The 27,584-nt window shown below is 51.3% G+C and overlaps 1 protein-coding gene across 6 annotated transcripts in view; it reads left to right on the top strand.

Annotated features, from left to right (window-relative positions):
• The window catches only part of UBE3B (ubiquitin protein ligase E3B), a 30,755-nt gene extending 5,578 nt beyond the window's left edge, over window positions 1–25,177 (top strand). For 5 of the 6 annotated variants that reach the window (XM_036449738.2, XM_036449734.2, XM_045585630.1 and 2 more), the window contains 24 exons: window positions 1,255–1,314; window positions 1,467–1,571; window positions 2,666–2,762; window positions 3,734–3,819; window positions 4,886–4,968; window positions 5,503–5,608; window positions 5,888–6,008; window positions 6,929–7,106; window positions 8,572–8,738; window positions 10,042–10,209; window positions 11,722–11,893; window positions 13,068–13,186; window positions 13,801–13,915; window positions 14,590–14,689; window positions 15,247–15,366; window positions 15,614–15,790; window positions 15,911–16,021; window positions 16,858–16,995; window positions 17,245–17,310; window positions 17,956–18,014; window positions 20,088–20,270; window positions 20,933–21,044; window positions 21,908–22,000; window positions 23,127–25,177. In XM_036449738.2, the coding sequence (XP_036305631.1) occupies window positions 1,255–1,314; window positions 1,467–1,571; window positions 2,666–2,762; window positions 3,734–3,819; window positions 4,886–4,968; window positions 5,503–5,608; window positions 5,888–6,008; window positions 6,929–7,106; window positions 8,572–8,738; window positions 10,042–10,209; window positions 11,722–11,893; window positions 13,068–13,186; window positions 13,801–13,915; window positions 14,590–14,689; window positions 15,247–15,366; window positions 15,614–15,790; window positions 15,911–16,021; window positions 16,858–16,995; window positions 17,245–17,310; window positions 17,956–18,014; window positions 20,088–20,270; window positions 20,933–21,044; window positions 21,908–22,000; window positions 23,127–23,318 (2,928 nt within the window). In that variant the 3' untranslated portion in view covers window positions 23,319–25,177. The remainder of the gene's footprint in view (window positions 1–1,254; window positions 1,315–1,466; window positions 1,572–2,665; window positions 2,763–3,733; window positions 3,820–4,885; window positions 4,969–5,502; window positions 5,609–5,887; window positions 6,009–6,928; window positions 7,107–8,571; window positions 8,739–10,041; window positions 10,210–11,721; window positions 11,894–13,067; window positions 13,187–13,800; window positions 13,916–14,589; window positions 14,690–15,246; window positions 15,367–15,613; window positions 15,791–15,910; window positions 16,022–16,857; window positions 16,996–17,244; window positions 17,311–17,955; window positions 18,015–20,087; window positions 20,271–20,932; window positions 21,045–21,907; window positions 22,001–23,126) is intronic. The other variant, XM_036449739.2, reaches the window with a different exon arrangement.
• Window positions 25,178–27,584: the final 2,407 nt, after the last annotated feature.

Raw genomic sequence — 27,584 nt, 5'->3', positions numbered from 1 at the left:
GCACCCGTCCTCATGGCAGCTCTCTGCCCCTCCCACATCCTGCCCTTTCGTCCTCCCGGGGCCTGATTTGCAGGGGTTACGCCCAGTGTTTCTGGACCTCCTCACAGCGACTCCTTTTCTCCCTGACTGTTAAGAGCGCTTGTTGGATTCACATGCACACAGGGGCTGGGCAGTTAGGTGAAAGAGTGAAAGAAGCCATTGTTGAGATAAAAGTCATCATACATATTGGTAACTCACAGAGGTGGGGAGGACCTCAGAGGGAGCCAGGGCGTCTGTGGCATGCCCCGCCAGAGGGCACAGTCTCTCCTCTTCGGCCTGTGGTGGACCCTGATTTTTTTTTTTTAAAGAGATGCTGGACTTCTTTATACTCAGTTTTCTCATTTGTAAGCATTGGTAGCTAATTTCAAATTTTTTTAAGATCCTGAAGACCAAACAAAACATACTGGTTGTACCTTTGGGATTAGAATCAGCCCAGAAAATACCATGTCAGAAACCCGTTATCTGTAACAGTACTAACAATACATTGAGGAATGCCTCTGGTGATCCGGGTTACCACTCATTGTTGCTAAGTCTCACCTCGTGGCAGGCCATCTGGTAGGCACTGGGGCTCCAGAGGAAACAAGATGGGCAAGGTCTTGAGCGGGAGGAGCACGCTGGCAATGCGCACGTGTCACGTGGGTCATGGAGGTGAGGACCGGCAGGGGCAGTGGGGCCTCGGATACAGAGGAGGAAGCGGCAGTTCAGGCTGACGGGGCGGCCGCCCGGGACCGCACCACTTTGGAGGATGGGTCCAAGGTTGAGATTGCCCCAGTGTAGTCTGGTTTTCAGCTTCCACTTTGCTTCCTTTTGCATTTCAAGATAAAAAAAAACAAAAAAACGACACGACAGTCTGTGGCCAAAGGCAGTGTCTATGATGCTTACGGAATGGCAGACGGGAGAGCAGGATGTAGGAGACAGCTGCTAGTCCACAGGGGCCCACGCCCAGTGTGCCAGTTGAGTTTGTATTTCAAAAGGAGCATCAAACTGGATTTTTTATGAAACATACCAGTTTCTGAAGAAAATGTAGGGCTCATCGAGTCAGTGGCCCCCCAGTTTGAGAGCCTTTCTTTAGTTTTTTTGATCCTCAGTTCCCACATCTGTAAGACTCGCTATGAGTCTTTGGGCATAACACCTACCCACGCCCACCAAACGTTTGCTTCTTTCCCACTTTTATGAGTTCCAGAAGTTTATGACCCCCATTCTGCCTCTTTGCAGAGATTTGAAAAATTGTGTCGCTGCATCCTGAGCAGCATGGATGCTGAGAACGAACCCAAGGTGAGTGGGATGGGTGTGGGGTTAAAATATCCCTTATTGGCTGCTTATCTGTCCATTGGTTCTCATCACCTTATCTGGCCCTGGCCAGTAGCTAAAACGTGTAATCTGACCCCGGTAACTGCCAATAGCATTTCTCTTTGTCCTGCTGGTAGGTGTGGTATGTGTCCCTGGCTCTTTCCAAGGACCTCACCCTCTTATGGATCAAACAGATCAAGGACATCCTGTGGCATTGCTGTGAGTTTCTTGAGCGGCTCAAGGTAAAATGAAACTCGGTAAATGTATCCTTCCCACCTGGGGCCTGTAGGATGTAGTTTCTAAGCGGAGGCTTGGCGAGGACGTGGGGAGCAGCTGGGCGAGGGTGTGAATGTCAGCAGAGTTCCCAGGGATCCGTTCCCAGCCATCCTGCTCGAGGCATCGGTGAATGGTTCTCACGGCCTTGCCCAGGCAGAGCGCCACAACCCACCTGGCAGGTGAGGGAGGCATTTTGGCACACAGCAGCGTCTTCCTGTTACCTGCTTTGTGCTCCTGCCTTCCACAACAGATTTCTCTTTGAGAAGGGACACTTCTGCTTTGAGAGAAAAAAAAAATTTAAGTTCACGCAGAGAAACACACATTAGGAGAAAAGAACACCAGAGCTAGAGCCAGGAATATCTAAATGTAGTCCTGAATCAGCTGCTGATGCTTCGTGTGGCCTTGAGCAAGTCACTTCCCTTCTCTCATCCTCTGGGGTTTCAACTAGATGGTCTCCAGGGTCCCTTGTGGGGCACATGCTAAGTTTCTGAGCCTAGACAGGAATCGGGCCTTTTCCCCTTGTGAAACCACGTATACCACAGCCAGTATTACAGAGTTATCTGTGTGCTGGGCGCTGCTCTTAGCGCGTCATGTACATGAATTGTTTATTCCTTACAACAGCCATACTATCCCTAGTCAGCAGATGAGCAGTTCGAGGCACCGAAAAGTTAAGAGACTTGCCCACGGTCACAGAGCCAGGAAGTGGTAAAGGCAGAAGTCTGAACCCAGGGTCCCTGGTTTGCTCAGCTGCATTTCCACGCTGTGCTCCAGGGAACGCCGAACGTACACACGCTCCTAATGCACGCAAAGCCCGCAGGCCAGCACTGCTCACCTTGTTTCCCAGGATTCTCAGCGCTCCATTCCGGGAGTCCTTAGGTTCCATAGGCAATCACTCGTGGATCAAAATCCCTGTCATTTAACTCCTGACAGTGGTCATCCCCTAAGAGACAGAGAAAAAGAAGACTTCATTATAACCTGACTCACAAAGTTACAGAACGGTTGCTTCACTGTCTGGGCCTGGGGGGCCGTGTGTCTTAACCACCCTCTTCACTGTTTCCAGCCTGAAATCCTACAAGACTCCAAACTCGTCACACTGTACCTCACGATGCTCGTCACCTTCACAGACACTTCAACCTGGAAAATTCTCCGGGGAAAAGGTCCGTGGGACTCGTTCAAAGTCTGTCCTAAGTAGCAGAGCTCCGGCACCTTCTCTACTTTGTAAGAAGCACTTTTGCCGTCACCAGCCCCAGAGGAGGCACTTGTTAAGCCTTGTCGTTTCATTTGGTGAATTATTCGGCAGCTAGTAATTCTCTTTTGGCCATAAAATGTGCCCTGTAATGCTGCCTCCTTCCCTGAATATTATGCTTAGCTTTATGTTTTTCATACACTCACTTCATCCATCCGTTCAGCAAAGAGCCTACTGTGTGCCATGTGCTGTGCAGGCACTGGAGGTACAGAGGCGGCCACTGGCCTCAGGGCTCACAGAACTGAGGCTGGTGGGGGGACGGGCATTAAAGAGAAGTCACATGCATATCCTCCATCTCGACAATAGTGTGAGAAGTGGCGCTCAGAAGGAAGAGAAATGCGAGTTTAGTGGGGCAGGGACAACCTTGCCCTGCTCTTTCGGGGCTCAGAAGTGACAAGTGAGCTCAGAACTCGGTGGGGGTCCAGAGTCACCAAGTGAAAAGGGACAAAACTCCGAAAGCCAAGGAAACTATGCAGAGAGCCCAGGCAGGAAGGAGGGTTTATTTCAAGGCATTATCCTGGATTCTGGGGAGGATTTAAAATATGGTGAGCCCTGGGCCCTGCCAGGAGCTTGTCTCTCGTTGGATAGGAGGCAGCTACAGGACACAGAAAGTTCTAGGCCCTCAGAGGGAAATGGAAAAAAGCTCTGGAACTCGAGGCTGGGCCCCATCACCTGAGAGGGAACACTTCCGGGAGAGAGAATGGGGATGTGCCGCATCTCTGTGGACTCTAGTCCAGACCCAGGGGGAGCGGGCAGGCAGGCCAGGGAGCATCTCGCTGCCAGTGGCTCTGGCTTGGGCCTGATTTCTGTCCCACCTAAACAGTTCCTCTTGCGGCCAGAGATTTGTTGGGTTTCTTTCCTCAATCTTTTTTCTTTCCTTAGGTGAGAGTCTCCGGCCAGCCATGAACCACATTTGTGCAAATATAATGGGCCATCTCAACCAGCATGGACTGTACTCTGTGCTGCAGGTCTGTGCCCACCCCCTCATGCGTGACCTCCTCCTGGAATTGGTGACCTCACTCTCACACCTGGACTTGGTGTATATGTTTGGTTTGGGCGCATCTGGCGCCCTCCTCGCAGAAATCCTTTGCAGGAAGAGTTTAATGCCGTGTCCTCTCCTGCCTTCCCTGGCCTGGGTCGCTGTGCTTTGTGTAAAGGGGGCGGTGGCCACAGGATCCCTTCAAGGCGCTCTGTCTTCGGCTACCGGTGCAATCCGGTCACTTGAAATTGAAACGGAGGGAGGAGGCCTCAGGCTTGTTCCCTCTGGCTCCTTCTTGGTTGGTGTCCAGAGTTAACTTCCCGGCTCTGTCCTCAAACAGCCTTCTGTCCACACTGCACCTTTTGTGCCAGCCCGGATAGCCAGGAATGGTCAGAAGGCGAACTGGTGTTTAGAATTCCTGAGAAGTAGCCCTGATTCAGCCACGGGCTCTGTCCTGACGTGGCTCCGTTTTCTCCTCACACAGGCGACACTGTCCGTAGGTCCATGCGAATGGGTCCACCCGACACCGTCACTCGGAACTGCACCTGAAATCTAGCCTGTCTTGCAGTTTGAAGTCTGGTCTTTGTATCAGCTGTTAATTTTTTAGACTTTATGATTTAAAAAATTAAACATATCATTTAAAGGTGAAGGGGTGGTATTCATGAACCTCCATCCCATTACTTTTCTTTCCCCTCGTTTTTAAAAAATATTTCAATATAGTTTTTTATCCGAGGCACTCATTTTACTTTTATGCTTTTTTTTTTTCTTTAATACATTTTATTGATTTTTTTACAGAGAGAAAGAGAGAGGGATAGAGGGTGAGAAGCATCGATGAGAGAGAATCATCGATCAGCTGTCTCCTGCACACCCCCTATTGGGGAGGTGCCCGCAACCAATGTACATGCCCTTGACCGGAATCGAACCCGGGACCCTTCAGTCCACAGGCCGACGCTCTAGCCTCTGAGCCACACCGGTTTCAGCTGTGCTTCTTTTGTAATAAACAAATGAATACAGAGTTGGCATCATCCCCCGACCAGTTAAAATGTTTTTTCCAGATTCTCTTAACCCGTGGCCTGGCCAGGCCCCGGCCTTGTCTGTCCAAAGGCACTCTGACTGCGGCCTTTTCTCTGGCGTTGCGGTGAGTAGGAAACGGACTTGCTTCTGAAGGGCCGCACGTTGTTGTAAGGCGTCTACACATTTTAACTGACCCCTCAACCCATTCTCTTACTCCAGCTTAGAGATGAGGAAGCAGAGGCCCAGAGGGTAAGGTGATTGGCCTTGGTCGCACAGCAGCGAGTGGCAGGGCCAAGAATTAGACTCAGGCCAGACGATCCGGAGCCCACACGCATTACTCCTTATTCTTTCAACTTGCTTCACACAGTGGGCACATCTCTGTGCTCTAAAACAATGTATGTTTCTTTAAGTAACGGCACATGGGAACCTTCCCAAACTTGGGGGCTTAAGTACAACAATTATGAGTAAGCTAAAGAAAGATTTTGAGGACATCATGTCAGTAAAACTTCAAAACTGATTTTTCACAGCTGCGTCACATGACTGTCCTGCCACTGACCCAGCCTTCCCTTAGTGGGTGTCCCCATCATGGGAAGCATAATTTCAAGGGGCTTGGGGGAGTTGGTGACCTCTCTGAGTGTGGTGATCTGTCTGTGTCCAGCCCTGTGCTTGCTGCCCAGTTTTCAGACAATCTGCTTCGGCCATTCCTCATCCACATCATGTCCGTGCCAGCTCTTGTGACTCATCTCAGCATAGTGGCCCCTGAGGTAAGTGGGCGCCGAGTTCCCCCATTCCGTATTTTACTTCCTTAGAAATTAGAGTGTAAATTGTTTTCTCTGTTAATTCCCACCTCTTCCCTGATTTTTCTTCTACATCAGCAGCCACTGTTGTTAGTAGCCCAAAGAAAGAGGTTCTCGTCTTTGTTCATCTTCTTGGCGATCAGTAGCATGTTTGGCTCCTGGGGGGTGACCTGCAGGGGTCAAGTTCATGCTCCCGTGGGAACTTCTTCATCAGCTTCCCCTCTGACAGTCTGTAATTGTTCGCAGCGCCTCACTGTGGTAGAATCTCATGACATGCTTCGTAAGTTCATCACCTATTTGAGAGCTCAAGATCGATGCCGCGATGTCTGCGAGTGCTTAGAAGGATGCCATACACTGTGTCTAATGGGTGAGTAGCTGAGGCGGGATGTGATTGTGTCCCGGGCATCGGGAAAACGCCACGTGGTTTGCTTTTCACCTTTCTGGAGATGAAGAGCTGTCTTTATTAACAATTAGAAGCGTTCACAATAGAAAACATGTAACCAGATAGACAGTTAAACTAGACATGCAAAATTGGGAAATAGATCCAAGTTGGCAGACTGGTTGAGTGAGTCTAAGTGAATGTTAAATTTTAGCCCTAGCTTCCTGGCAGCCAGGGGGAAAAGGAAAACGTGATGAGAGGCCTGGATAATTCTCACGTTGGGAAAAGGGAGGGTACAGTTGGGTTGGGCTTAGATTAGAGTAAGGCCTGCATCATCTGTTTTACTGTTCTCACTGTAAATGAAAGGGTTTGTGGACAGAAGCATTTGAAAACTGTAGACGTACATAATCCTCAGTGCCTAACATAGAAAAAGGTTCTTAAGGCCAAATTTTAGGGGAGTCCTCACACAAGGCTATTAAATAAGTGGTTAACTTTGAGTAACAGTGACTTCCCCAGAAATTCAGATATTCTTCAAATAAGTCATTTCTTACATTACCTTTGTTTTTAAAATCTTAGCATATTAGTAAAACATCATACTAGCTAATGCACATCCCCGTGTGCCAGGCATTCTACATGTCAGTCCATACAGTCCTCACATCAAGAGGAAGGTCGTATTCCAGACTTACAGATGAGGAGACAGGATGGGAGAGGAGGGGCGAGGGTCACACCTGGGGCAGAGCCAGGATGGGAACCCAGGCCGGCCTAGGTCTCAGCCCTGACAAGTGCCCTCCCCGTGGAATTCTTCCTGCTCAGAGATAGGGGTGCCTGAGCCCCAGGCAGAGAGCGGACCTCGAGGTGAGGAAGCGTGTCTGTCTGGGCCCCTCTCCCTCAGCCTTCTCTCTTTGCAGGCAACCTCCTGCACCTGGGCTGCCTGAGCCCCCGCGTGCTGGAGGAGGAGACGGATGGGTTTGTGAGTTTGCTCACGCAGATGCTGTGCTACTGTCAGAAGTACGTGACCCAGAAGAAATCCAACCTGACCCACTGGCACCCCGTCCTTGGCTGGTTCTCCCAGTCTGTGGACTACGGGTGAGTCCCGGGCAAAGCCCAGTCCCTCCTGCCTCCCCTCCCCCTCCCCCCCCCCCTCCTTTCTTCATTGTAGCTTGTGTTCTTTGTTTCCTATTGTAAACGTCACATGTAGTCATTGTGTAAGTACAGGTAAGAACATAAGAGAATAAAAATCGTCTCCTAAGACAACCTGTGTGCACTTCCGTTCAGTCTACATCCTACCAGTTTTTTCACAAAGATGGGATCGTACTAATGTGTATTTTGTTCTTTTCACTTAGTAAATTATAAGCAATATCTATTAATATTCACTTTCCTTCTTCAGTGTCATTTTATTGATTGCCTAGATTGCCATATTTTGGGGAAACTAAAATAAGGAACATGATTCAAAGGGAATAGAAGTCACTCCACATATTTTTCAGGAGGTGGAATATAAATGTTAATGTTTTTAAACAAGAACTCAAAAATATTGTCTTAAAAACATCTCTAGAAGGTAGAGGTGAAGTAAGGGCTGAAATGAAGTGGGTCTCGGGACCTAAGGCGCATGCTGCTCAGCTGTTTTCCTTCCCATGTCTGCCCGGGGCCTGGGGTTCCTGCCGGGGGCTCGAGGCAGGAAACTGAGGGCCAGGGAAGGACATCCCTGATTTTCTCCCTTTTCCTTGTGCCTGAGTGGCATCCAGTTAAAAAGACTATTTACCAACTGCCGCCCAGAGCGCTGCCCCAGACCGAAGAGGAGGGAGGGGCCTGTGTGGTGGGCATCGGGATGTGTGGGCAGAGGGTGGGGCGGTAAACAGCCTGGGCTCAGCTGCACCCGTTCTCTGGGGGCACCTTGGACTGTCACTGCACCTCACTTTTCTCATCTGCAGTATGGGGTACAGTGTCTCAAAGGGTTGAAGGACATAAAGTGCGTCGGAGCCTCCCGCAGGCCTGGCCTGTGCTCGGTAGGTGGAGGCCGTTACCACTGTGACGCTGGGAGGCATGGAGGATCTGGTGCAGGGAGATGACGAAGGCGGTTTCAGGGTGTGAGTGAGGCTGGGGTGCAGTGCCGAGTGGAGAAGGGAGCAGTGGAAGGCAGGGAGACTCTCAGGAGGCTGGAGGGTTAGCGGGGCCGGGGCCAGGCCTGCAGCTGGCAGCGAGCAGGACAAGACGGCCGGCGTGAGATGGCTGGTCCACTGAGAGGTAAACAGGATGGAATCCGGGTGAAGGCAGATAAAGGGCGTCTGACGTGGAGCGTGGGGACCGAGGGAGAGCAGCAGTGCTGCTGGCAGCACAGGAAGTCTGGGTGGAGCGACGGGGAAGATAAAGGGCAGTGCCTTCCCCATCCGGCCTCAGCAGCAATTTGTGGGTCCCCCTTTCTAACATATCTTATTGGCCGTGCTGAGTGGCAGGTCCTGCCACACTCCTAGTGCAAGGCCCCTTGGGGAACCATGGGGGCTCTCCCTGGCCCTCTGCCGGGTGGACCCGACACCCTGGTCTCCTTCTCTCCCAGCCTCAACGAGTCAATGCCCTTGGTCACCAAGCAGCTGCAGTTCCTGTGGGGGGTGCCTCTGATCCGGATCTTCTTCAGCGACATCCTGAGCAAGAAGCTGCTGGAGAACCAGGAGCCGGCGGCCCACGCGCAGCCGGCCTCCCCGCCGAACGTGCTGCCCGTGAAGAGTGAGTGGCTGGAGCGGGCCCGGCCGTGGCTGCAAGGGGCTGGGGTGCAGCTCTGAGTGTCCCGGGGCCCCTGCCCGCTCTTCCTGTGACCCCGAACCTCTCCCACTGACCTTGAAGCTGCTTAAATCACTTTACATTTAGCACAACAGTGACAGCAAGTCCTTAGGGATAGAAAAGGGTGAACAAAATCAAGGTCGTGCACAGAGAATGTCCACTGATAAAGGATTCCTGGTTTTCTCGGCACTTCCATTTGGCTCTGAATTTCTAGTCGCCAAAATGAAGAGGGACTTGGGACCCTTTCTTCTCATAGATACGAGGGCCTGTTTGTTAGGGGAAGTAGAGCTTTTCTGAGTTCGTAATTGTAAAGGAAAGCTCCCACGTGGGCGGCTGATGAAGGGGCCACTGGGTCGCTGACTGGCTTCCGGCTCAGCAGTGTCCCCCCTGCAGGGTCAGCAGTGGCCCTGTTGGAAGGTTTCTGTGGCTCACTCTGATGAGTGGGAGGAACTGCCGCCAACACTCACTTCAGTGGAATGACCTGCCTGGTTTCCAGTGCGGGCGGCTTTTCCTCTGCCAGCCGGTGTGCTGCAAAGCCCCATCTTGCACCTGTCAGTGGGCATGGGCTTGGCAAATACAGCTTCCGCAGGATATTTGTGAGAAGCGTCAAAACAAGAGTACAGTGCAGCCAAGACCGGTTTGGCTCAGTGGATAGAGCGTCGGCCTGCGGACCAAAGGGTCCCGGGTTCGATTCCGGTCCAGGGCATGTACCTTGGTTGCAGGCACATCCCCAGTGGGGGGTGTGCAAGAGGCAGCTGATCGATGATTCTCTTTCATCGATGTTTCTCTCTATCCCTCTCTCTTCCTCTCTGTAAAAAATCAATAAAATATATTAAAAAAAAAAAAAAAAGTGCAGTGCAGCCCTGAGCTGAATACCCATACGTGAGGCTGACGCCCCTTCTTCCGTCTCAAAGCACAGGAAGTTGGGGACCCACCAGGCCTCCCTCTCCCCTAACACAGTCCCGGGAATTTTTCCTTTGTGGGTGCTGAAGTTAATGGTTCAGTAACAGGATCCCTTGGAAGAATGGGATTTCCTGATTCGGAAGATGTCTTTGGGTTTTACCTAAAATCCTCTTGTTAACGTGCTTCCGGTTTATCCCAAGGAGATGGCTGGAATCAGGCGGCAGCCCCATGTCTGGCTGTGGCTGTAAAGTCGGAGCTTCACTGGAATGCTCTTCCCTGCAGGGTGGAACTTGGCAGATGCTGAACTTGGAACTTCCGCTCACTCGTTCCTCTCTCTCCGTGCCAGATCTCCTGAAGCGCGCGTTTCAGAAGTCGGCGTCGGTGCGGAACATCCTCAAGCCCGTCGGGGGCAAACGCGTGGACTCGGCGGAGGTGCAGAAGGTTTGCAACATCTGCGTCCTCTACCAGACCTCGCTGACCACTCTGACCCAGATCCGGCTGCAGATCCTCACAGGTGTGCAGGCCCCGGGCCTCTTGTGGCTCACATCTGGCTGACAGTTTTGCTCGGAACACTGGATGGACATGCCCACCATTGTCCTTTCTAGCTAAGCAAGGAGGAAAGTCCCTCTGTGAGTCAGAGTTGGGCGTCAGGGGCTTTAAGTGGCAGTGCAGGAGCTGGGATGAGCTGGTGTCATGAGGACAGAGGTCTGTAAGCCATGAAGCTGTTGACCACATGAAGGATTTGAACTTCTCTGCTGCATTTTACTTTTGTTTTAAATCATAAATTCTTGCTGCTTCTCCCTTTCACACTTATTTCTTCATCTTCACATGCTCACAGAGCCAGGGTGTCTGTCCCCAAGGGGGCTATATCCTAGTGGGGAGACCAGGCGTAAGATGGGCTGTATGCACTGTCATGAAGGCCTGGAGCAGTGGAGTAGTGGATGACAATGCAGGCTTGGCCTGGAGGAGGGCTGACGGTTTGGCCATGATTCTTTGTTGTGGAAGCCATCCCGTCCATTGTAGGGTTTCAGCATCCTCTGGCCCCTACCCATAAGAGCCAATAGCAATCTCTCCTTCCTCCTGGTTGTGACACCCATACCTATCTCCAAACATTGCCAGGTGCCCCCTGAGGACAGCGGAACTGGGGTAGCGATGGAGACGGAAGCAGGAGGATGTGTGATGTTTCAGAGACGGGTTGGACTTGAGGGAGTGAGGCCTAACAGTTTCAAAGATGATGCCAGGCTTTTAGCCAAGTGACAGCGTGGGTGGTGCAGTCTGCCGAGCAGGGGATGACCAGCTGGGGGCTTGGAAAGTTCTGCCATCAGGAGGTTAAGATGTCCTCTGCTTCCCCTGGCCATTGTTCTTAGCGGTTAGAATGTCAGTCCAAACACAAAAGGGTCGCAGGTTCAATTCCTGGTCAAGGGCACATAGCTGGAATGCAGGTTCCATCCCATGCGTGCGAGATAGATTCAATTAGGTATCGATAAACTACTGCCTGTGGGCCACTGCCAACCCACTACTTGCTTTTATAAATAAAGTTTTATTGGAACAAAGCTACAATACATCCAGATTGTCTAACAGCCGCTTTTCTGCACTGAGTAGTTGTGACAGTGATCGGCCTACAGAGCCTAAAAACACCGACTCTGGCCCTTCCCAGAAAGAAATTTGCTGATCTCTGATTTAAAACACACACTCGGGGTCAGACAGACCTGGTTTTGCTCTTGGCTCTGACACTTCCCGGCTGTATGGTTTTGAACCACTTAACCTCTCTGGCCTTCACTTTAGATAACAGTGAGTTTCACACTGGAAAGGAGATCATGCATGTAAAGTACTTGGAACAGTGTCTGGCACATAGTAAGCACCCATTCCACGTTAGCTCTTATTAGTCTCATGGTGACAGTGATTTTCTTGGTAATTGCATTTTCTCTCTCGCACACTGCATGCTCACTTGTCTCCCTGGTGGGAAGGGAAATCACGGACCAGCCGGAGCCCCACATGAAGCTTGGGTTTCTCTATCCTTTTCCAGGTCTCACTTACCTGGATGACCTGCTGCCCAAACTGTGGGCGTTTATCTGTGAGCTGGGGCCCCACGGAGGGTTAAAGCTCTTCTTGGAGTGCCTCAGCAATGACACTGAAGAGTCCAAGCAGCTCTTGGCCATGCTGATGCTGTTCTGTGACTGCTCCCGGCACCTCATCACGTAGGTTGACTGCTGCGGGCCTGAGCTCCTTCCCTAGAATGCAGTGGCAGGAAAGAAGTGGTTACTGACGTGATTCCTGCTAAGGTTTGGGCCCTGCGTGGCAGGGTCCACTGCTTGCTTTTGTAAATGGCATTTTAGAAGCATTAGATGAGGAAACATTTACAGCGTGGGTGGCACATAGTAGGGCTTCAGCAATTGTTAGTTCCCATCCTTTCAGGGAGGTGGGTCAGCACCCCTGAACATGCGCTTTGGGGTTTCTTGGCTCTGGGTCTAAGTAACTTTGGCCATTGACTCACTGTGCTAGTTAGTCTGCTGGGAACTTGCAGAGCCAGGGAGTCAGGGTGCAAAGCTTGGCTTCACCACTTACTGAGGTGCCCTGGGCAATGGGGATAACATTACCACGTGATAGGGAGTGAGAAAAGGAATGTCAGGTACTTAGCACAGTGCCTGGCACAGAATGAGACATTAACAAATGCTAGTCCCATTTAGTTCCTTTGTTCTTTAAGCTTAGGTGTCTACTCTTGTATTTGGTGTTCTTTTAATTCCACTTTTCCCCCCAAAAGGCTGGTGAAAAATTATAAGATAGAATGGACCATAGGCAGTTACGTTCAGGCTAGAAGCATTGGCAGGAGGCATCAGGGGCTTGGAGGTGGCAGGTTGGCTAAGAATCGTGGAGGGAAGGGCTCAGTGAGAGGTTGGAGGCAAGAGCAGGGACTGTAGCTGCTGGTGCAGACCCTGACCTGCTGGGTCACGGCTGACCCAAGAGTGACTCCTATTCTAGAGGGAATGGAGCCGTTTTAGGATATTTTCAGATAGAGCTGAAATACAGAGCAGGAGGGGAATGGTATTTTTAACTTTTTACTGGGGACACTTTCAAGTCAACAGGAAGTAGAGAGAATATCGTACAATGACCTCTCATGCACCCATCACCAGCCTCAACAGTTAACTCATTGCCAGTCTTGCTTCATCTGTATGCCCACCCGCTCTCCTCTCCCTCATTGTTTTGTACCATATTCTAGACATTTACTACTTTATCTGTAAATTTTACAGGAAGTGGCTCTAAAAGATAGAACTTATTTCATTACCTTATTTTGTCCTAAGTACAGGTTTAGTGTTTGTTTGTTTTTTGCCTTTCCTTGGTGGATAATTGTGAATAACTTTCTGTCTGATTTAGGATCCTTGATGACATTGAAGTTTATGAAGAACAAATTTCATTCAAACTGGAAGAGCTGGTTACCATCTCCTCCTTTCTGAATTCCTTTGTGTTTAAGATGATCTGGGATGGAATCGTAGGTAAGGTAAAGGTGGTGGCCACTGTTTGTTGATGCTACAGGCAGGGAGGTCAGTCAGTAACACGGATGTTCTTAGCCTTATCTGTCAACGTTAACGGAAAATGCATATTTCTTCACCTAATTAGAAGTTTCCTTCTTTCACTCTCTATCTGTGACCTCTGAAGACAGTGGTGAGGTTAAGGAAGTCTTGTTTTCCCACGTTTTTCAAGATTTGCTTGTATCGGGAATTATTAGTGACGATTAATTTTGCCCCACATCTCCTTTTGATTCTGTGTGTTGATTTTATCTTTGAGAAGATAAATGTGTGCCAGCTAACACCTCCGGTTAAAGATGCACCTCGTGATGTGTTTCCAGTGGTTCAGAACGAAGCTCCTTAGATTAATAGGGTCCTTAGATTATGTGCTAGTGGGAGGCACATGACTGATTGTGCCTAAGAGCTACTCAGCCCGTAGACACTTCGAACACACACCCAGGTGCCTTTCAGCTGTGTGCCATGCAGGACTCCCAGTGAGGGGGAGGAAGGCCGCGGTGGGACCTGATGACCAGAGCTGTCCTTTCAGTTCGTCTCCGTTCTGATCAGCTTCGCGAGGGTGCCCCCTGCTTGTGTGCCCACAGAGAACGCCAAGGGCGAGACCCTGGAGCTGTTCCAGTCCGTCCACGGGTGGCTGATGGTGCTGTACGAGCGGGACTGTCGGCGCCGCTTCGCCCCCGACGACCACTGGCTGCGGAAGTGAGCGCCCGGGGTGGGGGGGCGGTTTATGGACGCTGCGCTCATGTCCCAGGGCAGGGGGAACTCGTCCCTTTCCTCCAACTTTCACCCGCATAAGGAGACCCGTTCTTCCTGCACCTGTCGGGGCGGACCACCTGGCAGTCACTTCTGTTAAAATGTGTGTCCCCTGAGGATGGTTCGAGCTCATTATAGCAGCAGAGCCCGGTCACATTTAGCAAGTGTTTCGTATCCAAACTGGGATAAGAAAAATGTTCAGCTGAACTGAGCTACAGGTAATGCTAGGCAAACGGCAGTTTTTAACAATCAGAATGAGAGGATAAAAACTACAGCTAGGTGTTTTGGGGGTTGGGGTTGTGGAATCCTCTTGCAACAACTAAACATAAGGTCGTGTCCACATTAACTTATCAATGACATGCCAACTCCTGTGTAAATGGCACTAGAGCGGGACTGGGCAGCTGTTTCCATAAAGGGCCTGACAGTGACTATTCTGGACTCTGCAGACCAGTCTCTGTGGCACGGAAACAGCCAGAGACAACACGTAATGAGTGTGTGGTGTGTCCCATAAAACTTGACAAAAACAGGCGGCAGGCTGCATATGGCCCGCAGGGTGTAGTTTGCCAAGAATGGTGGATGTTTTGTTTTCATTACCCCAAGCCCTTGTCTTTCTTTTTAAGGGATCTCAAACCTAGTGTGCTCTTCCAAGAACTGGACAAGGACAGGAAGCGGGCCCAGATGGTCCTGCAGTACATCCCTCACGTCATTCCTCACAAAAACGTGAGTCGCTCTCAGAGCTGGGCCCTGTGCGTCTCTCTCTTCCACCACGTGGCTCCTGGTCTTCCGTATCTGTTGCCCAGTTGGAAATAAATAAATGCGCTCACTCATTCAGCAGGGCAAACGGTGACTGGATCTTACTCTGTCGGGCATGAAGCTAAATGCTAGGGGTACAGGACTGAAGGCACTATGAGCTGGCCGTCCTGTACAGTGGGGTGTGTGCCACAGGGTTGGATGCTGGGGGAGCCCAGAAAGGGGTTGGGAGCACAGGCAGAAGTGGGCAGTGTTTTAAAGGACTCGAGTGAGAGAATGCAGTGCTGCTGGAGAGCCAGACCGACAGTCTGTCTGGAGAGAACGAAGGAGGGAGGGAAGAAGCTATATTTCTAATTCCAAGAGTGTTTTGAGGAAGGTTTCCTGTTCCCTCAACTCACTGTTAACTTACGGAAGCATCCTACTGCAGTTGGGTCTCAAATGACGTAAAAGCCATGGATCTCGTACAGTGTGTTTTAGGGAATCATCAGCCATTGACCTCTCTCTGGTCTCACCGTTGCTTTTTTCAGAGAGTTCTCCTGTTCCGAAACATGGTCACCAAGGAGAAGGAGAAGCTGGGGCTTGTGGAGACCAGCTCCGCCTCCCCTCATGTCACCCACATCACTATCCGACGGTCCCGGATGTTGGAGGTGAGCAGCCCACAAGCAGTATGCTCGGTGGAGGGCAGGCGTGTCAGCAGGTGAACCTGTTGCCTCTGAACTGTTCTTGTCGCTCCTTCATCTAATGACACTGGAATCGAGGCCCTGGGAGCCAGAAAGGGGCCACTGGTCCTGCTTCCTGCTCTGAGAGCTTCCCACAGGGAGGAGAGCCTTAGGGGGAGCCCTGAGTGTGCAGCGGGCCTTGGGTCCTAATGGGCTGCACTTCTGCCCTCGGCAGGATGGCTACGAGCAGCTGCGGCAGCTGTCCCAGCACGCCATGAAGGGCGTGATTCGCGTGAAGTTTGTCAACGACCTCGGGGTGGACGAGGCAGGGATTGATCAAGACGGAGTTTTCAAGGAGTTCTTGGAAGAGATCATCAAGAGGGTGTTTGACCCGGCACTCAACCTGTTCAAGGTATTCCAGGGGAGGGAGCGGGGCTGCCAGACACCACACGGAGGCACCATGAGACGCGAAGGGCTGGGCAACTTGACACAGGCCTCACCTCCCTGCCTCTGTCTGCCTGTTTCCTCGCAGACAACCAGTGGGGACGAGAGGCTCTACCCTTCGCCCACTTCTTACATCCACGAGAACTACCTGCAACTCTTTGAGTTCGTGGGCAAGATGCTGGGGAAGGCTGTGTATGAGGTAGGCGCGTGAAGGAGCATCGGACTGGAGAGGAAGACGAAACGTGGGAAGTCCCATGGCTTTGTATGCATTTGTGATCAGACCTAGCCGGGCCAACTACCTGTCATTGGGATAAAGTCAGGAAGGAAGGACAGGAACCCAATTGCTGTACAGAGACACTGTACTCCTGTGCTGCTCGTTGAATCCTCAGCATCCCCGTGGCATGGCCGCCGCTGTCCTGTTTGTGTAAGGACGGGAGAACCGAGGCTCCAGGAGGCGCTTGTCCAGAGTCTCATCGTTCATTGAGGGGCAGAATGCAGATGTGAACCCAGGCCACCCTGAGTCCTAAACCTGCCCTTCGCTTCGCTGAAGGGTGAGGGGTGGTGTGATGACCTCCCCGATTTCCAGGGCCTCGCCTCTGTCTCCTCCCTCTCCAGCAACAATAATAGTGCAGATGGAAGAAATGGGGGCACGGGGCCTGCTGTTTGCCCTGCTCTGCCTCCGGCAGGAGCGTGTCCTCTGAGCTCCCACAGCCTGCTCCCCAAGTTTCACAGCAGGCAGGCTGCGCTGTCACCCGTTTGCAGGGGGGGAATTGAGGCTCCGTGGCGTGGCAACAGCAGAGCTGGGTTTGACCCCTGAGCAGTGTGGCTCCAAAGCCCATGGCCATAACCACCATGCTGAGACGTCCCCACGGGGACTTACTGGGTTTGTGAAGTGAGGGGGAGGTAGCGTCCAGGTTGGAGGTTCCGGAAGTGCCTGGAGACGCTCCTGGTGCCTCTGGGCCTGAGCGGCCCCTGATGGGGTGATTGGGGCAGACTCTGGACAGACTGCGGTGGCGAGCTTGTCTCCTCCCGCAGGGGATCGTGGTGGACGTGCCCTTCGCATCCTTCTTCCTGAGCCAGCTGCTCGGGCACCACCACAGTGTCTTCTACAGCTCCGTGGACGAGCTGCCTTCCCTGGACTCCGAGTTCTACAAAAACCTCACCTCCATTAAGGTCAGTGTGGACAGGCGGGGCTTGGCTGAACCCCGCAGGGTGGGTGTGGTGGATGAGGTTCCTGCCCGTCGTGCCTCGGGACCCTGCCTCTCAGGGCCTCCTTCCTCGAGGGGGTGCGCGGTTGTCTCCTTTGCTTCCCGCTGCTCAGTGGCCACAGCAGTCGATGCCTAAGCAGACCTCGTAGGAGAGTCATTTCTTCAAAGCAGAGCCCTGCTGGGTTCCAACTTTTTCCCTTCCCTGTCGTCTTAGCGCTATGATGGGGACATCTCCGACCTGGGCCTGACGCTGTCGTACGATGAAGACGTCATGGGTCAGGTAGGTCAGCTTCTGGGGCTGGAGTCTTCTTTCTGTCCCTCTGGGCTTCCTGAGGCCTGCCCTGCCCTTGGTGCTTTTCCCAACGGTCCCCAGTGTCTGTCTGTCCGGCTGCTCTTTCCTCTGGCTCCCGTGCCAGTTCTCCTGTCCCACCTTGCAGGGGGATTTCTTTAGGTGACCCACTGAAGTTCTTGACGTTGAGGAGAGCAGTTGATTCTGTAGTTTCCAAATCTTTCATCAGATTTTGAGGCTACTTCCTGACAGTCTTAATTTTCTCTCCTGACTATAAAAATAATGCAGACCCCTAACCAAACATCAGCTAGAATGTGAGCATACGGTGAAAATGAAATCCGCCTGGAGTGGCAGAGCCCGGAGAGTGCCACTGGCAATGTGGCTGGCCTTCCAGATCTTTCTCCCTGGCACCCACATCATTTTTTTTTTTTATTTTTTTTTTATAACCTTTGGTATTAATCATGTAGGGTCTGCTTGCTGATGTGTAAGCCCAGGCTTTTTGGGGAAATGGTTGTTCCAAAACATGTCTCATCTTAATTCTGTCGTTCCGGTCGTGGGTGTCAGCCCTTTTGTCTGCAGGAAGCTTTCTCCCCATTAAAATCCTCTCGAGTGATTGTTCCCCCTCTTCCCTCCTAGCTCGTTTGCCATGAACTGATTCCCGGAGGGAAGACCATTCCTGTTACAAATGAAAATAAGTGAGTATCGCAATTCGATTTTTAAGGTCATCACTTGAGAAGACTTCATCCTGGCTCTCCGGGCTTACTTTGAGAATTTATTAAGATACATTGAAGTAGGAAAGCCATAAGTATTATAATGGAACTTATAATGGTTGCAGTTTCTAGACCAAAACTGGTTTATTCGATGTGCAAAATAAGAATTGACACTTGATTATTTGCAGTAGCACTTCTGAGGCCAGAGGCAGTGTTCCTAGGACTTTAATGATGGTCCTCAGTGCAGACAGATGGATTCTGGGACCTTCGGGCACACAGTCCGGAATGCAGAGGGCACCGAGGCAGAAGGCACCTGGAGGGGCAGATCGTGTAGGGATGATAGCGCATGGTGGTGGTAGAAAGCCCGGTCTTGAGAACACAGCAGCGAGTTCAGATGCTGCAGATACACCTTAGGTATGGGGAGCTTCTGAGGCTCGGCAGCTGTTGTCACAGAGAACAGGCTTTCAGGAATCTGTCACAAATGTCAACAACCTCTTTGGTCCCTAGAAGCCAGACTCCTCAATGCACTGTCTCCACCCGGCCTATTATCACCAAATTATAACAGTAGAACCTGGCATGAAGGGTATCTATACTAGTAGGCCTGTCAATCTGTCCGTCTTCTCTTGCCACTGGACTCTGCTGAGCATCTGAATATTAATCTGAGTGTCACTCTCCTCAGTGACATGTGAGAGCTCGATCCTAATTGGATCAGATGCACGTTCCAGCCCAGCATCGCGTCTCTGGTTGGGATGGCTCGGTCAGCCTCATGCTTGGGAGCTTTCATTCAGCCCAGACCCAGTTCTCGTCAGTTTGAGATGCACCAGTTTGATTTGCCTCTGGGCGTTAGTTTGACAGCTGAGGAAGAACAGAGCCTGGGACTGCCTGGAGCCCCTGTGTTCCCTCTCACCATCCCTGCAGAGGGCTCTCCAGGAGAAAGCGTGTGCAAAAGGCCTTCCAGGGTGTCCTTTCCCGCGCTCTTCCACGTTCTCAGTGTAAAGCTCAGGGTGAGAGCAATTCAGTGCTGCAGGCTACCTCTCCTGCGAGGCCTGGCGGTGCCCTTTTCTCCTCCTTCAGGGGGTGCTGGGTCCTGCACTTCTGAGGTGTGAAATGGGAGAGTCCCTCTCTTCCTTTGGTGAAATGGGACAGAACTAGTAACCGGCTTCCAAGAGTCAAGGAAAAGGAGTCACAGTAGTAGAAAAGGTCATCTTGAAGTGTACTGATGTGCAAGTTTGTCGCTGGATAATTTTTAAAATGGGCTGTTTCAAGGCCAGGCACTCAGATCTGAGTGCTGCGGGAACACATTTGGACTGGACTGATTGGAATTTTGAGATTTATGCGTGGGCTGGGCTCGAGGTCTTTCAACTCTGAGTGCATGCTCGCTTAAAAAATCAGCAAGCTAGCAACCCTGTTGGGTTATATTTAACCTGTTCAGTTGTAGTACATTTTATGTTGTACATGCGGCCATTGTGTTCATAAAAGCAGACCCAGGAGACCATCTGCTGGAACCGTGGTTAGTGTTTTGACGTCCTAGTTGAAACTGAACGTGAGCCAGCTGCATCTGACCAGAACTTTCTGAGGCCTCGCCTTTGCACAGCCTCCCTCTTGGTGCAGATGAGCAAGGTTTTAGTAGAAGTTTCTGCATGAAGCAGTTTTTCTCTGCTTTAAAGCTTATAGGAGGACTGCATTACATCTTAATTGGTGTATGCCCAAAAGGAAGAAATTAAATACAAGACTGGAAAAATACCCTTTGTACCAAGAAGGCCCTCTCCTTACCTGGAGAATGTCATGCTTTGAGTCTTGACACATTGGGGTGTTATCCTGACGAATGGCCCACTGTTTTGTGCGGTTCTTTTTGGCGAAGTGATGAGGTAATGCCCTGGGCACGCAGTGTACTGTTCAGGAGAGCCGTCATCGTCATCTGGTGGTTATGGTGAAATGTCGTGGTCCTATTTGTGTTTCTGTAAGATGAAACAGAAATGACCTAACTCATCTTCCAGCCCATTGGGAACAGCCCACTCTGTCCTGTTAATTCCCATTGTTTTCTTTTGTCGGCAACAGAATCAGCTACATCCACCTGATGGCACACTTTCGAATGCACACTCAAATCAAAAACCAGACGGCTGCCCTCATCAGCGGATTCCGTTCTATCATCAAACCCGAGTGGATCCGGATGTTCTCAGCCCCCGAGCTCCAGCGACTCATCTCCGGTGACAACGCCGAGATTGACCTGGAGGATTTGAAGTAAGGAGGGAGCGAGCTGGCAAGGGCGAGGATCTTAGGCCTGGAAAGCAGGCGGCTCCCTCACGGGGTCCTCTTTGGAGTTATTTCAGGGCCCATCTCCACTGCTCTCCTCCCCGCTCATGGGGTGAACTGGTTGGAATAAGAACCCAACCACTTGTGGCCGAGACCGGTTTGGCTAAGTGGATGGAGTGTTGACCTGCAGACTGAAAGGTCCCGGGTTCGATTCCGGTCAAGGGCATGTACCTTGGTTGCGGGCACATCCTTAGTAGGGGTGGTACGAGAAGCAGCTGATCAATGATTCTCTCTCATTGATGTTTCTAACTCTCTATCCCTCTCTCTTCCTCTAAAAAATCAATAAAATATATTTAAAAAAAAAAAAAAAGAAAAAGAACCCAACCACTTGTGTGCCTAGAAACCGAAGCGAAGCAGACCTTGAGGACCGCTGGGCTCTCTGAGGTCCTCGGGACTAGTGGCAGGGCCTCCCGCTGGCTTCTGCTCCGGAGCGGCCAGCTCCTGAACTCTCGGCCCCGTTGGCTTCCAGGGACATGGGGTCATTAAGGCATGAACTCTGGCCTTCAGAGAATTAGGTAGTGAGTAGTACGTGTCTAAATGCCATGCTTACCTGTGCCTGTGCGACTGAGCTGTGTCTGCATTGTTTTCAGGAAGCACACAGTGTACTACGGTGGTTTTCATGGAAGCCACAGGGTCATAATCTGGCTCTGGGATATTCTGGCCTCCGACTTCACGCCCAACGAGAGAGCCATGTTTCTGAAGGTACTGTGCATGTTACCTAGACGTGCGTGCATGCATACGTAGATATTCTCCTGAAACTAGACCAGTGTAACAACACACTCGAGGGGAAATGACGTGGTCAAGAGGACCTCCTGTGATCAGCATGCCGTCCCATCGGCGGGCTACACCTTCCAAGTAGGCAGGTCAGGCAGTAACCGGGGAGGGCCTTGAGGTGAGCGAACCTGCACGACCTCTGCAGGGACAGGCATGCTCCGCCTGTCACTCCATCTGCCCCTTCACTGGTGCTAGCCTTGCTCACGCCTCCCTTGCTTTCCCGTCATTATAGAAGTGAGTAGTGCTGTTACCTTAAGAAACTAGAGACAGTCTGTTCTACAGGGTAGGATTTAAACAGTCTCATCTCTACCTCTGGAGAAATGGGACTACCTCTGCGCAGCTTTTTTCTCAGTAGTCTGCACACACACCACCACATGTGCAATGTCCCAATTGAATGCGCACAAAGGGGCTGTTAGTGTATGTTTTGCAAATAGAGTGGCTTGCATTCACCAGGACTCCTGTACTGGGGTCTTTCAAGTTGTAATGTTCAAAGTGTGACAGCCCCGCTGAGACCCCTCCCCGGCGGGCGTTTGTTCCTGAACTCCACACGGCCTCCACCAGACACCCTCAAAGGCTGCTCATGTCCACCGGTGTGGATTTCACGCCTTTTAGTCTGAGACCAGCCCAAAGACTCGTGTGAGGGGTGTCCCAGTCCTTGGGCCATGTGCCCGCTGTGACCCGTCCTGTCGGCCGAGCAGCAGTGACTGGCCCGTGACTGGAGCAGTGAGACTGAGGGCCCATTTCTGAGGGGCTGCCGGCCCCTCTGACCCCTGCCCCGCCTTGTGTTGCAGTTTGTGACCAGCTGCTCCAGGCCCCCGCTCCTGGGATTCGCCTACCTCAAGCCTCCTTTCTCCATCCGCTGTGTCGAAGTGTCGGATGACCAGGTACCACGGCTGGGGAGGGTTGTGCACGATGCTCACAGCAGGGCAAGCCCCTGACTCCTGGGAGCTGGGGAGAAGGTTCGCTGTCCTCCTGGGAGCAGGCTGACCCTGCTGCCTCAGCTCAGTTGGTCCTCCTTCCTCCCTCAGGGAGGAGTAGCTGGAAGTGTTTTTAGTCACCGCTGCTCTGCCAGGCTCCAGGTCTGAGAGGCAGTGCGGTTGAGGGTGAGGGCATGGGCCTAGGGAGTGAACAGGCACAGGTTTGAATGCCAACTCCTCCACCTGCTGGCCACACAGCTGAGCAGGCTGCTCCGCTTCCTGTCTTCTATAAAGGGAATGAATGCCCTAGGGTAGGGGTGTCGAACTCAATCAGAGAAGGGGCCAAAATCTAAAATCCAGCCTAAATCGCGGGCCGAATGGTTTACTGAACAGTCATAAACTGTCATTGTGATGGAAACGCAGCGGAGTGCAGTGATGATAGCGCGGTGCGGGCCACATAGCAAGGCCTGGTGGGACAGATTTGGCCCGCGGGCCTTGTGTTTGACATATGTGCCCTAGGGGTTGTCATCCTCTGCAGGGTTGGTGCTCAGAGAAGCCCTTGTTAAAAGTGTCTCCCTCCCGCCCTCCCCCCACTCCTGCAGCCTGGTGGCCTGAGTGCCACGCCTTTCAGGATACTGCAATCTGGGCTCCAGATCCTCCCCGTGGGACATGAGCCCCCTTGGCTGGAGGAGGCTGCCCCAAGCTAGTCTGGCCAGGCCAAGCACTGGCAAGGTCGGAGAGGAAGTGTGAGGCTGCACTCAGACATGTTTGGGGATCTAAAGCATTTGCACTGCATACTGGCCCTCTGAAGATTGGTTACTCAGTAACTAGCGGTTACCCAGAGGCCCCATTTCCTGGCGCGTCCTTAACACAGGAGTCCCTGTGCTGCCCGAGGAGGGGGGCTGCTCTGTGCACTCACCTCTCGAGGCTCGTCCTCGGTGTGGGCCGGCCCTGGTGGTGGAGTGCCCACTCAAGGCCCAGCTTCGCCAGGGCGGTGTGCACATCTCGCTCAGCACCTAGGTCCTCCCGTCCTGGCACTGCCCAGGCTCCCTCACTGGGCACCTCCAACCCAGGCTGTGCTGTGTGCTTGCAGGACACTGGGGACACCCTGGGCAGCGTGCTCCGGGGCTTCTTCACCATCCGCAAGCGGGAGCCAGGCGGCCGCCTGCCCACCTCCTCCACCTGCTTCAACCTGCTCAAGCTGCCCAACTACAGTAAGAAGAGCGTCCTGCGGGAGAAGCTGCGCTACGCCATCAGCATGAACACGGGCTTCGAGCTGTCCTAGCTCTGGTGCCGGCTGCCTGCCTCAGACTCCTGCCCACTGGACCTCAGCTCCAAGAGGCAGCGTGCCCCGGGCCTGAAACCAACATGCCAGGCGACTGCAGCCCTCACACCCTCCCTGTTGCTATGAGCCTCCCGTGGCCTCAAGAACTTGGGACGCACGTGCGACTCTACACAACATTCTCCAGGTGACACTAATGGAAGGGGGGTCGGAAATAAACCTCGATTCCGCCAGCATCGGTCGTTTCTCGGTACTCCCAGTGGCCGGAAGCCCAGGCCCACGACGGTGGAGGGGCTTCTCTTTTTGGCAGTTTGCTCTTTGGTGAGTCAGTCTGTCCTTACGTTTCTGAGTGCGCTGTGCATGGACAAGGCCCAGGCACGCCAAGGCTCCAGGCCGGTTTCCGTGACCTGGGCCTGTGTGCACGAAGCCTAATTTGTGTGAGACACTCTCCTGTTTCTAAAAACTACTCAGGTAGCCTCTATGCATCCGACAGTCTCGGCCTCCAGCCCATCCCCAGCAGCCTCTCTCCAGACAGCCAAGACCCCCTGCTCCCCAGGGAGGCAGAGGTGCCTGCTGGAAGGTCATGAGCACAGAAGTGTGGGCGCTGCTCCCATTGGCCTAGATGCTCTGAGTCCTCAGCAGGCCAGCTGCTAGGGCGCCTCCACTGGCATGTTCCAGAAAGCGCGTTCACCCTGCATCCTGGGTTTGCCAGAAAACACCAATTGGCCCTAAGAGCAGCTCCGTTTCTAGAAGGTGCGGCTGTTACCCAAAGCCTCCTGGTTCCCAGGAGCAGCTGCCTTCCTCCTGCTTCTCTGCCCGCCTGTTAAGTAGGAGGAAACAAATCTTAGCCAAGGTCCTGTCCTTCTGGGCATGGCTTTGCTCAGATCGTAAAATCCATGAAACTGAGGTCTCACCCCCGTCCATCCTCAGCACAGGAAACCCAGGAGACCTCTGCACTGACTCAGCTCACGAGTCTCAGGAAATTCACGGCCCCTGGTTGGTTTTCTTTGTTTTACTGTTTGTTGGTTTTTGTCAAACCACTGTGCTCCTCTGTCCTCATTCTTCACCTGTATCATCAGAACTGGACTCTAGACCCAGGGAACTGAGGCAAAGGCCGTGTCAGTGGTCCATGTTGACAACCATCCACCCTCGTCCACCTCATCACACTCCTTCAGTCTCCCCACCATGGAGACTGAGCCAGACTAGAAGCCAGGAGTGCCTGGTCCCTCGTCTGCTCTATGGAGCGTCTTGGGCTTGTCGCTAGCTCCCTTCCAGGCAGCAAACTCCTTCCAGCGAGAATCTTCGGGTTGGTGGTGAATGGGCGTGACCAGTCTCCACGGCTTCTGTGGAGATGGGCGCCCGTGTTCCGTTAGCGTCCAGGCCTGGCTGTGCCTAGCCCCTGGAGGCCAGTGTGTGTTTTACTGTCATGGAAACACAGCAAGGAATCTACAGACAGGAATTCCGTATTTAAGATGTGTTAGTAACCCGACTCTATGGATTTGCCACTTTCTTTAAATGCTCCATTCCTCCAGAGGTCTGATGAGCATGGGTGAGCACACTGAGCAGGTTTGCGCGTTATGCTGGGGCCCATAGAATTGTCAAACTGCGCAAAGAGATGGGACCCCATCTTGATTTTCATCACCTGAGAATCATCCTGTGTGGGAATGGGTGCGGGTAGTAATTTCTAAGCATCCGCTCTAGGTCTCTCTTGCCGAGGAGAAGGAGTTTGTCATTTCATATCACTCTTCAGCAGCCGGAAATATTGCACTACCTAAAACACTGACTTTGCTTTCATAGCTGGCTCTTGACGACTCTAAAACGATGTGGATTTTTAAAATATAAATAATAAATAAGTGATCAAACAAAAAGGTGTGGGTTATTTTGTTTTCACAGATAACTTATAGATTAAAACGTGATCGACGGCTTTATAAAACATAAATGTAAAGGTGCACTTCAGCCCACGATGGCTGTTCCGCTTCCTCTGAGGGAGCGCTTTCCAAGCACGTGTCTGGGAAGCTCAAGGTGGGCTGCTGGGGCGGAAGCACACGGGCTCTCACAGCGGCAGGAAGACACGAAAATAACGTAACAGACCTCTGGTTCTCCTCCTACCCAGAGTTCAGAGCAGCGGACAATTTGTCATTAAAGCTGATGTCACCCCCTGTACCCCCGGTGCCCATCCCTCTCACCCGCTTCTCAGAGGAGCCGTCACCCCACAGGGCACGTCTTACACAGCCATGTAAAAGAGACAGATGCTCGTAGAAAAGAACCCAGGCAACTAAAACATGTGTGAAGTGAAATTTTGCAGCTTCATCTAGACAGACTCCGCTCTTCCCCCTTAGTGAGGATGACTTGCAGGACACAGCCTTGTCTCGTTCTGTTCAACAAACGCAGCAGCTTTACATTCCACAGAAAACCCATCTCAAACCTGCCCGTCTTCTGTGGATTTTCCCCTCCTCCTCTGGAGTCCTGTTCTAGTGCCGGTACCAGACTGTTTTGATTAGGGTAGCTTTGTAATATAACTTGATATCTGGAATTGTGATTCCTCCAAGTTATACTACAAAGCCACTGTAATCAAAACAGTTTGGTACTAGTACAAGAACAGGCATACAGATCAGTGGGACAGAACAGAGAACCCAGAAATTGACCCAAGCCATGAAGCTCAATATTTGACAAAGGAAGCAAGAGCATACAATGGAGTCAAGAGTCTCTACAATAAATGGTGCTGGGAAAATTAGACCGATACATGGAAAAAATGAAACTAGACCAGCAACTTACACCATACATAAGAATAAACTAAAAGTGGGTTAAAAGTCTTAAATGTAATTCATGAAACCATAAAAATCCTAGAAGAAATCATAGTAGCAAAATCTTTGACATCTCATAGCAATATGTTTACAGACCCATCTCCCAAGGCAAAGGAAACTAAGGAGAAAATAAATAAGACATCAAAATACAAAGTTACACAGCAAGAGAAACCACCAACACAATGAAGAGCCCATTGTATGGGAGAAAATATTTGGCAATGATACATCTGATAAAGGGTTAATATCCAAAATATACAAGGAACTCATACAACTTAAAAGATAAACAATCCATTTAAAAAATGGGCAAAAGACATTTCTCCGAAGAGGACTGGATGGCCAAGAGATACATGAAGAAATGCTCAGTCACTAATCATTTGAGGTGCAAATCAAAACAATAAGGTATCATCTCACACCTGTCAGAATGGCTACCACCAACAAATCAATAAATGACAAGTGCTGGCGAGGATGTGGAGAAAAGGGAGCCCTAGCTAGTTTGGCTCAGTGGTTACAACATTGGCCTGTGGAACTGAAGAGTCCCAGGTTAGATTTCAGTCAAGAGTACATTCATGCCCAGTTACAAACTTGATCCCCTGTAGAGGGCGTGCAGGAGGGGCCAATCAATGATTCTCATAATTGATATTTCTCTCTCCCTTTTCCTTCCTCTCTGAAATCAATAAAAATATATTTTTAAAAAAGGGGGTGGGGAACCCTAGTACACTGTTGGGAATGCAGGCTGGTATAACCATTATGGAAAAAAAGTATGGAGTTTCCTCATAAAGCTAAATATGGAACTACCATTTGACCCAGTGATCCCACTTCTAGGAATATATCCTAAGAAACCCAAAGCAACCAGTCAAAAAGAATGTATGCATCCCTATGTTCATAGCAGCACAATTTACAATAGCCAAGATTTGGAAACAGCCCAAGTGCCATCAGTAGATGAGTGGATAAAAAAGTCCATTTATACCATGGACTCCTATGCAGCAATAAAAAAGAATCTCTTACCTTTTGAGACAGCATGGAGGGACCTGGAGAGTATCATGCTAAGTGAAATAAGTCAGTCAGAGAAAAACAAGTATCACATGATTATACTCAATTGTGGAATCTAAATAACAAAATGAACCAATGAACGGAGTGGATCCAGAGACATGGAAGCATAGACGAATGCAGAATCTCATAGGGAAGTGGAGGGAGGGTGGTGGGTAGGAGGTATCAACCGAATACCTTGTATGCATATAACCCATGGACACAATAAGGTGCTGAAGGCCAGGGGGAGGGGCGGGGAAGGAAGGAGGCAGTCAATGGGGGAAATAAGAGAAAACAAAAAAACCCAGGGAACTTGACTACCAGTGTTACTTTCATTTATTTCCATGTGCACATTTCCAAAGGACAATGGCAGACTGGCACTAAAACCAAACCAATCAACTGGAATATCATTACTGACCAAAATGAGAATTTCCTGGTT

This window comes from Pipistrellus kuhlii, unplaced genomic scaffold (assembly GCF_014108245.1).
Source record: "Pipistrellus kuhlii isolate mPipKuh1 unplaced genomic scaffold, mPipKuh1.p scaffold_m20_p_20, whole genome shotgun sequence".
Lineage (NCBI taxonomy): Eukaryota > Metazoa > Chordata > Mammalia > Chiroptera > Vespertilionidae > Pipistrellus > Pipistrellus kuhlii.
This window is presented reverse-complemented; position numbering and strand designations above follow the sequence as displayed.